The 10384-nt window shown below is 51.7% G+C and overlaps 1 protein-coding gene across 1 annotated transcript in view; it reads right to left on the bottom strand.

Moving 5' to 3' along the window:
• Positions 1–7175: 7175 nt before the first annotated feature.
• Positions 7176–10384, bottom strand: part of Olfml2a (olfactomedin-like 2A) — a 19714-nt gene continuing 16505 nt past the window's right edge. Inside the window, exons 6-7 of the mRNA XM_013021339.1 lie at positions 9232–9408; positions 7176–8080 (exon numbers count right to left, since the gene is read on the bottom strand). Of these exons, the coding sequence (XP_012876793.1) occupies positions 7476–8080; positions 9232–9408 (782 nt within the window). The 3' untranslated portion in view covers positions 7176–7475. The remainder of the gene's footprint in view (positions 8081–9231; positions 9409–10384) is intronic.

Here is a 10384-nt window from a genome sequence, read left to right as displayed (position 1 = left end):
TGGAAGTGGTGCTGTGGCTCAAGTGGTAGAGCACTAGCCTTGAGCTGAAGAGCTGAGGGACAGTGCCCAGGCCCAGAGTTCAGGCCCCACGACCCCCCCCCCAAAAAAAAGATCTTAAATTACATTCTAGAGATTTCTTTACTCTCTTTCTTTTCTTTCTTTCTTTTTTTGTACCTGTCTTGAGGCTTGAGCTAAGGGCCTGGGTGCTGTCCCGGAGCCTTTGTGCACAAGGCTAGCACTCTACCACTTGAACCATAGCTCCACTTTGGGCTTTTGTGGCAGTTAATTAGTCTCACAGACTTTCCTCCCGTGGCTGGCTTCAAACTCGATCCTCAGCTCCTAGCCTCTTGAGTAGCTAGGATTACAGGCATAAACTACCCATGCCTGGCTATCTTTTGTTTTTATTTTGTGTGTGTGTGTGTGTGTGTGTGTGTGCTGGTATTGGGACTTGAACTCAGGACCTTACATTCTAGCTCAGCTCTTTGCTCAAGACTGGCACACTACCACTTGAACCATACCTCCACTTCTGGTATTTTGCTGGGTAATTGGAGATAAGAGTCTCAAGGATTTGTCTTAAATCTCAGCCTCCTGAGAAGCTAGGATTATAGACACCTTCTAGAGATTTCTATGTGGAATTTCATGAATCCATTAGGTGACACAGATGCAGGCATATTTAGGTACTCTTCATGTACTGGGACAGGAGAGTCATGTGACTGGGGCCAGCTTTAGATAATGCCTTAAGTGACAGCTTCCTGGTGAGGGGGCAGCAGGGACCTACAGCCTAAGGGGGAGGCAGTCATAGCAAGGTGTAGGTCTGAGGGTGCTAGTCATGGGGAACAGCTGATGGAACAGTTCTTGGGCCCAGGAAGATGGGAGCAGCAGATGATGCTCAGATTAGAGAAAGGTTTGAGCACAGAGGTTGTAGTTCAGGTTATTCAAAGGTGTGGTGGAACAGAAAGGCTGTAGAGAGGAGGCCTGGGCGAGCCTGCCGTGGTGACTGGGTATCTGAGGTGGGGTTGCTGCTCTGAATTTGTCATTCATTAGTTTGGGACAGATCTGAAGAGACAGCTGAGCCAGGCACCAGTGGCTCATACCTGTTTGTAATCCTAGCTACTTAGAAGGCTGAGATCTGAGGATTGAGGTTTGAAGCCAGTCCGGGTAGGAAAGCCTGCGAGGCTTTCATCTCCAATTTACTAAAAAGCTGGAAGTGAGCCGGGCATTGGTGGCTCATGCCTGTAATCCTAGCTACTCAGGAGGCTGAGATCTAAGGATCACAATTCAAAGCCAGCCTGGGCAGGAAAGTCTGCGAGACTCTTTTTTTTTTTGTCAGTCGTGGGACCTGAACTCTGGGCCTGGGCGCTGTCCCTCAGCTCTTCAGCTCAAGGCGAGCACTCTACCATTTGAGCCACAGCGCCACTTCTAACTTTTTCTGTTTATGTGGTGCTGAGGAATCAAACCCAGGGCCTCATGCATGCCATGCAAACACTCTACCACTGAGCCACCTTCCCAGCCCCATTGAAACTCTTACCTCCTATAAACTACAAGAAAACAGGAAGTGTGGGTGGCTCAAAGTGGTAGAGCACTAGCCTTGAGCTGAAGAGCTTAGGGACAGCACCCAGGCCCAGAGTTTAAGCCCCACAACCAACCAAAAAAACAAAAAAAAAAAGCTGGAAGTGGAGTTGTGGATCAAGTGGTAGAGTAATAGTCTTGAGCAAAGAAGCTCAAGGACATCACCCAGGCCTTGAGTTCAGGCTCCAGAACCAGAAAAGGGAATAGTAACCCCTTTGGGTCCCATTTCTCTAATGACATCAAGGGAAAAAGAGCAATCAGTGTCCATCGTACATACGTTTGTATGTGCATTTGTGTGTGTGTACATGCATGTTACTGAGGATGGAATCTAGATCCTCCAGTGTGCTAGCAAGCGTGCTTCCATGGACTCCCTTCCCCCTATCCCATAATCTTTCTTTGTAACCCAGGACCAGAATGTGAGCATCCTCGTTTGTGGCCCCAGGAGATTTATGGTCCTTTTATGTGTGTGAGTGCCATGAAGCTTCCTCCTGCAAATTCATAGCCATATTGTTTGGTCTTGTTTTGTTTGGCTAACAGCTAATAGAGCATCCTCTGGAAAGAACATTATTTTAGCAAAAGGAACGGAAGTGTCTGAGAGAGAGACAACAAATCGCCCTGTGGATGGGGTGGGTGAGGACAGAAGAGATCATGGAGAGGGTATGCCAGGGAAGGAAATTTAGGGGTTGCAGGTTGAGTGCTGTGGCAGGCCTCCAGCCCAGCGGGTGACCCTCGTCTTCCCGCTGCTGCAGCATGAGAAGGCGAAGAGGGGGCCGAGGCCGGGTCTGCAGCTCCGCAGGGGCAGCTGCTCTTCGTTTCCACCCTTCCTCACAGAGGTCTAATTTTGAGCCTAAGCTGAATTTTGCTCAGCTCATCATGCAGGTTAGTTTCCAGTGACTTTGCAGCAGCAGCAGGGCCAGTTCTCATTGCAAAACTACAATTAGTTTAGTTTTTGTTGGTTGTGGGGCTTGAACTCTGGGCCTGGGCGCTGTCCCTGAGATCTTCAGCTCAAGGCGAGTGCTCTACCACTTGAGCCACAGTGCCACTTCCAATTTCCTGGTGGTTAATTGGAGGTAAGAGTTTCAAGGGCTGAGTGCCCATGGCTCACGCCTGTAATCCTAGCTACTCAGGAGTCCGTGAGACTCTGATCTCCAATAAACCACTAGAAAACCAGAAGTGGTGCTATGGCTCAAGCGTAGAGCGTTCATCTTTAGCTGAAGAGCACAGGGACAGCGCCCAGCCAGGCCCAGAGTTCAAGCCCCATGACTAACAAAAAAAAAAAAAAAAAGTCTCATAGACTTTCCTGCCCAGGCTGGCTTTGAACCGAGATCCTCAGATCTCAGACTCCTAAGTAGCTAGGATTACAGGTATGAGCCACCAGCACCCAGCTACTACAATTATTCTTATTCCTTGTTTTGTTGGTCAGTCGTGGGGTCTGAACTCTAGACCTGGACACTGTCCCTCAGCTTTTCAGCTCAAGGGTAGTGCTCTACCAGTTGAGCCACAGCTCCATTTCCAGCTTTTTCTGTTTATGTGGTACTGAGGAATCGAACCCAGGGCCTCATGCATGTGAGGCAAGCACTCTACCACTGAGCCACCTTCCCAGCCGATTTTGTTAGTTTTTGAGACATGGTCTCACTATGTAGCCCAGGTGGTCCTCAAATTTGAATCTTCCCACTTCAGCTTTCTGAGTGCTGGGCTTACAAGCATGCACCATCATGCCCAGCTCTAATTTTGTGGTTATTGTTTTGTTAAAATAAGGCTAGAGAACACATTTCTTGAGTTAGGGGATCAAATCCAGGGCTTGTGCATTTGAGGTAAGCATTATCCCCACCCCCCCAACCCTTTAGCACAGCATTGAGTCAAGACTTAAAAAAACAATTATTTATTTTATGGTGCTGGGTACTGAACCCAGGGCCTTGGCACTTTGGGCATGCCCTCTGAGTTACATCATTTGGTTTTCTGAGTCAGTATTACTCTATAGCCTAAGCTGGCCTTGAATTTCATATAAACGCAAGATCATCCTGCCTCAGCTTCCCTCATGCTGGGATTAAAGGTGTGCAGCACCATGCCCACCTTGGTCAAGACTTTTAAATTAAGCTTTCATTTATGAGTTTTATTTGTGTGTATATTACCTTGTTGCACAAAGGTATTATAGCAACTTACTACAAATAAGATAGACTAAAATACAGTAGAATAAAAATTAAAAGATTGGGGGTGAATGTATAAGCAGAAAGCTAAAATAAAGCAACTCTACTAAGGAGACTCAGAACGACTTAAAAGTGATTTCTTGCCAGGCACTCGTGACTCATGCCTGTAATCCTAGCTACTTAGGTGGCTGAGATCTGAGGCTTACAGTTTGAAGCCAGCCCAGCAGGAAAGTCTGTGAGACTCTTACCTCCAGTAAACTACTCCGAAAAAGTTAGAATTGGTATTGTGGCTCAAGTGGTCTTGAGCAAAGGCAGCTCAGGGACAGCTTCCAGACCCAGAGTTCAAACCCCAGGACTGGCAAAACACACACACACACACACACACACACACACCAAATTTAAAAAAAAAATCTCAAATTTAACTTTGAGTTTCCTAGTAATCAAACCAAGAAGAAAACACAACAAATTCTTAACAACAGAAAGTTTGGGGGCTTTGACTTAAAAACAAACCTGATTCAAATCTTGACTTGTTAGAACCTGACCCTGAGCGCATTGCTTAGATGCTCTGAACTTGTGTCTCATTAACTGTAGCTGCTAGGGTGCCAGCCTTGAGTGTAAAAGCTAAGGACAGCACCCAGGACCTGAGTTCAAGCCCCGGTACCAGTACTGAACAAATAAATCTCTAAACCAAAATATCAGGAGACATGGTTTCCTTTACCTTCATGGTCAGGTTCTTTAAGAAATGTTGTGTGTCCCCCCCCACCCCTCCCCAGGCCAGGCCCTTCCTTGTCTGAAGTACCTGCTGTCAAATGTAATAAAGCCCAAGACAGGCTAAAAAAATAAAAATAAAAAATAAGTTGGGTGCTGGTGACTCAAGCCTGTAATCCTAGCTACTCAGAAGGCTGAGATCTCAGGATCATGGTTCAAAGCCAGCCCAGGCAGGGAAAGTCTGTGAGTCTCTTATTTCCAATTAACCACCAGAAAACTAGAAGTGATGCTGTCGCTTAGAGTGGTAGCTAGCCTTGAGCAAAAAGAGCTCAGGGACGGCGTCTAGGCCTTGAATTCAAGCCCCACAAGTAAAAAAGCTGGGGGAGAGGGGTCAGGTTGCTTTAAGAGCTTGTACGTTTGCAGATACAGACTGGCCCCTGATCCTACAGGAAAAACCATTCCAATCATAACCGTCCCCAGAACTCCCTTTTCTGCTAGTTTTTACCCAGCCCTGATATATGGCTGGGGGAGGCCACTCCTTGGCTTGGTCTTCAAGGCTGGGCTGAAGCTGGGCCCATCCCCTTCCTCAGAACAAGAGCAATGCCACACCACTTGTGGAGCTGCCACTGGGACCGGCACACACGGCAGCACACACGCGGTCACCAGCCCTGCTGCTGTGTGGGCGTGGGAAGTGCTGCCGACTGCCTGTCCACATCTGTACCACGGCTGCACTGCAGAATGTACCTGCCCCTGTGGGGGGTTTGTGGTGAGGCGCTCAAACACACCGATGCAATGCTTCCCCCTCACGATGACTTAGAAACCTGGCACTGTCCTTAACTGCCTATGTGACAAGTGACTCAAGTTCTCAGGGCTGCAGGGTGGCCATCTGTAAGTGAGGAAGACACCCTTACCACATGAACACATGCGCCATGCCCAGCCGGCAAGGGAGCTGCAAAATGTGCGCGTGGTGGGGGGAGGGGGAGACTGTAACCAGCACAATCCCCACCCCCTGAAAACCATGCCATTTGTCCTTGAATTTTTCAAACCCAGTTTAACTTTGCCTGGTCTCAGACACACATGGTTGGGCCGTGACATCATAACACAGTCTTATGAAAACCCCACACCCAGGACCCAGGGAAGAAATTGGGGGTGGAGCCTGCAGCTGGGTGGGTTGGGTGGGGAAGGCTGGGTGGGGCCACCACTATGAGTCAGACCTGGGCTTGGTGGGGTGTTGGCGTTCCCCTTTATTTCAGGAGTTACAGCTTAAGCAAAACACCACCTGAAATGCCTGGAGGAACTGCTGTGCACCAATGATGTTTCTTTGCCGTCTCTTGGTGTGGCTGAGTTTTTTTTTGGTCCGGTCGTGGGGCCTGAACTCTGGGTCTGGGCACTGTCCCTCAGCTCTTCAGCTCAAGGCTAGTGCTCTACCACTTGAGCCACAGCACCACTTCCGGCTTTTTTCTTCTTGTTTATGTGGTGCTGAGGAATCGAACCCAGGGCCTCATGCATGCAAGGCAAGCGCTCTACCACTGAGCCACCTTCCCAGCCCAGTGGCTGAGTTTTTTAACAGTACAACACAGTGCTCAAATATGCAGACATCTGGGAGCTGGCATGTCTCTCTTGTTTTTGTTTTGTTAGGGCCTGGGCGCTGTCCCCGAGCTCTTCTGCTCAAGACTGGCACTCTACCACTGGAGCCATGGTTCCACTTCTAGCTTTTTGGTAGTTAATTGGAGAGTAGAGCCTCACAGACTTTCCTGCCCAGGCTGGCTTTGAACTGTGATCCTCAGATCTCAGCCTCCTCAGTGAAGCTAGGAATTATCAGCGTGAGCCACTGGATGTCTGCAAAGTGGGAAGATGAAGCCCTTCCCAAAGGATGTCCATGACAGTGTGACTCTACGCTGCCCCGAAACCCTTGTGGGTCTATTTTCTCTTTGGCAAACCTGGGAGTTGGGCTATAGATCTTGCTACTCTAAAAATACTGTGTGAAGCAGATTGGGATTTTGAGCTCTAGGCTGTCTAGGGTGGAGCCTGGGGTGGGGGACGGACGGGAGGTGACACCAACAGTCCCCATGGCGGGAGGACCCCCTGTGTACCCTCAGGTCCACATCATGGCCAGAAGAAGCCTGCTGCTCAGACCTGCATGCTCCCTTCCTTTGGTGCTTCTTTGCAAGCAACAGGCCCAAAGCCTCCCCAGACCCCGGCACTCTGCCTTGCCTTCCCTAGCCCCCAAGGCCGCTGGCCAGCCCGGCAGATGACCGGATTCAGGACAGACAAGGGAGAGGAAAACTGCCCCATCCTGGCTGGAGGCCTTGCTCATGCCAAAGCTGCAGGAATCCCTGAGTGTCTTTTCGGTTGTGGATGTGAAGGTCCAGAAAGGACCCCAGGCGCAAAGCCTGTGGGAGAGGCCAGCGAAGGACCAAGGCCTGTATGTGGCTGGGGAGCCTCAGCTGCAGGTGGGCAGCTTCCAGCATCTTCTCTGCAGCTGAGAAATGCATGGCCTGTGATAACAGGACTGAGAGTAGAAAGGGGAGGCGGCTGGGGCTTCTGCTCCGTGGCTAGGTGACAGCTGAGGTCTAGAAAGTGGCCTGACAGGGTACCGGGGGTGTGGGTGGCATTGTCCAAAGACAAGGCAAGAAGCTGGGCATTAACCGAGGGGGCCCCACGCCCGGTGCCACCAACAGCTCAGTTGGAACAGGGGCTTGGAGTGGCACCCCACCAGTGCATTGGCCCAGAGGCCTCTGGGAAGGGAGAGAGAGGAGAGGGCTGGGGGGGGGAGGGCGTGGCCAATCTCATCTGGAGGAAGGGGCTACTGTGAGACACAGCCTGTCTGTGACATGGGCCTCCAAGGGAGGCCTGGGGTGGATTAGAGGGGTAAATGCTCAAAAAGGCCCTGGCACAGTGCTCTGCCCATGGAGCCAAGTATCACCTGCTTGATACTAGGGGAGCACCATCTTGGCTACCGGCTGCCTCCACCACAGCCCCAGAGGCCCCGTGAATTGCCACATGGGACCCCCCCCCGTGCCCCTGCCCACCTCTGTGAGCTCAGGGCCATTAGACCACAAAGTGGAGGGCGTAGGTGAGCTGGTGGCCATTGTCCCAGGCATACAGCACGCGCTCCTTGGGGTTGTAGTCGATCTGCGTGGTGTAGGAGTGCTCGTTGCGGAAGGGCAGCTGCGGGCGCGCGTCGGTGCCCGAGTGCGTGTCGAAGGCATAGGCCACCTGGCCTTCCGGCTGGTTGTAGGTGTCCACGGCGTACAGGATGCCACACACCAGGAAGCAGTTTCCATAGGAGTTCCGCCGCAGCCTCGTCTTCCACGTGGTCTCCCGGTGCACAGAGAGGTCGCCGGGGTCCAGGCGGCTCAGCACGATCACCTCGGATTGGGCCTCGTCACGGTCATCCACGGCGGGGTAGATGACCCACAGGCCGCTCTCGTCCACAGCAAAGTCAATGTCCGAGTGGCCACGCCACTTCCAAGGGGTGGTGTCCTCATACACCACATCGGGCAGCAGCGCCCAGGAGGCCACGAAGCGCTGGCGCAGGTCGTACTTGATGATGTTCTTGGTGAAGGCCCGGTTGTAGTAAAAGGCGCCCTGGTACACCACGTGGCCGGTGCCGATCCAGTTGTAGGGCAGCTTGTACATGTTACTCCAGCGGCCTGCCGTGAGAGGGTTGTGTAGTCAGATCGGAGCCCACCCCACACACCAACAGACCAGCAAGGGTCTAGAGTGGACCCCAGCCGTGGAATGACACGGCGAGGCTGACTGAGACACAGAGTGATGCCAGCCCTGTGCTGCCACAGGACCTTTGCCTATGCTGCCCCTTTTGTCATGACTGCCGTTCCTCATTCAATCTACAGAGAGAATGCCTGCCTGGTTTTCAGAGCCTTCAGCCACTGTGACCTCCTCCAAGAAGCTTTTTCTGACCTCGCTGGGACTGAGTTGAAGGGTCTTTCTTCTAGCCTCCTATAAGTGTTTGTCTTGGAAAAGGGGCCAATTTGGGGCTGGCTGCGGAGGAATATTCTTTCTAGGCCATTCTCTTGACTCCACAGATCTCAGAGTACTGTTCAAGCTTCTTCACGTGGTGAAGGCCTGTCCCAGCCCATTCTTTCACCAGCCCCCACCGTCATACCGACAGGCTGCTTCTCATACCAGACCCTCTTCTGGGTTTTCTGCCTAGACCACCCTCTCCTCTCCTGCCTGACTTCTTCCTGCTTTTCCTCCCCAGCTCAGCCCAGAGCTCCACCTCAGCAAAGTCCTCCCTGAGCTCAGGCTGCTTATCTCCCATAATGATGACCCCCATAATGCTGCCTGCCAAATCGTTCACTTTTGTCCTCTATTCCAGATTGTGGGTTTCTGAAGGGCGGTCCCTTTCGGAATGACCCCTCTCCTCCCAGCATGCCCGAGGATCTGATAAACAGTTTGCCCTTCCTTGTGCTAACAGCTGCACCGCGGGCCCTGCCCAGACCTGCAGCTCCGCCAAGGCCTGGGCCTGTTCTCCTGGAACACAGGTAATGCCCCCCCTTCACGGACTTGAGACAATACCGCAAGTAACACACACGAGCCCGCTAGAACACGGTGAGCAGCCAGCGCTCTGTCCCTGCATGGCAGGCTGCATTCCTGAGGCTGAGCACGTCCAACTTGTTGGCCGCTGTCCTCCAGTTTCTGGCCCAGGGCCAGCACAAGGTGGGGGGTGTGGGGGCCATGGCTGAACACAGGTAATCACATGACTAAGGAGGGCTGGGTGTCTGGGGGGGGCTCGCCCCAGGCTGCCTACAGCTAGCCCCCTTCCCCTGCCCAGGACCCTGACCTTGCTTGAAGTTCTCCAGGTTGCGGAACTCCACCAGGCTGTTTCCATAGTAGTAGTTGGTGACGTAGATCCTGTCGTCCCGGGCTGTGGGGTCCTTCATCCAGGCTCCCTCGTGGCGGCCGTAGCTGTGATGTCTCACGGGGGGGTCCACAGCCCGCAGGGTGCCCTCACAGCTGCCTGCGGGGAGCAACGGGCGCAGTTTCTGGTACGCAGACTCTCGAGCCAGTGCAATGGCCTTGGGAAGGTGACTGGGATCTTAGATCCCTCTATTTTTTGTTTTTGTGCTTGTACTGGGGCTCGAACTCAGGACCTGGGCACTGTTCCTTAGCTTTTCCAGTCAAGACTGGAGCTCTACCACTTGAACCACAGCACCATTTCAGCTTTTTAGTGGTCAGTTGGAAGAGTCTCACAGACTTTAGTGCCCAGGCTGGCTTCCAAACGTAATCCTCAGCTCTTAGTCTCCTGAATAGTTGGGATTACAAACACCTAGCTAATCAATCTATTTCTCTTTCTTTCGTTTTTTCTTTTTGCCAGTCCTGGGGCTTGAACTCAGGGCCTGGGCACTGTCCCTGAGCTTCTTCTGGTCATGGCTAGCACTCTACCACTGAGTCACAGCATCACTTCTGGCTTTTTCTGTTTATATGGTACTGAGGAATTGAATCCAGGGCTTCATGCATGCTAGGCAAGCAGCCTACCACTAACCACATTCCCAGCCCTCTTTCTTTTTTTCCTCCTTCCCTCCCCCAACCCTCTCTTTCTCTTTCTTTCTTTCTTTCCTTCCATCTTTCTTTCTTTCCTTCCATCTTTCTTTCTTTCTTTCTTTCTTTCTTTCTTTCTTTCTTTCTTTCTTTCTTTCTTGCCTTTTCTCAGCTCTGGGACTTGAACTCAGGGTTTTGTGCTCTCTTTTGGCTTTTTACTCATGTTCTACCACTTGAGCCATGCCTCCAGTGCTACTTTTTTCTGGTTCGTTTGGAAGTGGAATCTTTCAGACTTTTCTGCCTGGGCTGGCATCAAACCATGATCCTCCAGGTCTCAAACTCCTGAGTATTTAAGATTACAGGTGTGAGCCACCAGTGCCTGGCCATGAATATATAATATTAATTTGTCCATTAAAAAAAAGTCAGGGGGGGGGGAAGGAGGGTTGGGGGGGGGG

The sequence above is a fragment of the Dipodomys ordii genome, unplaced genomic scaffold, assembly GCF_000151885.1.
Source record: "Dipodomys ordii isolate 6190 unplaced genomic scaffold, Dord_2.0 Scaffold55, whole genome shotgun sequence".
NCBI lineage: Eukaryota > Metazoa > Chordata > Mammalia > Rodentia > Heteromyidae > Dipodomys > Dipodomys ordii.
This window is presented reverse-complemented; position numbering and strand designations above follow the sequence as displayed.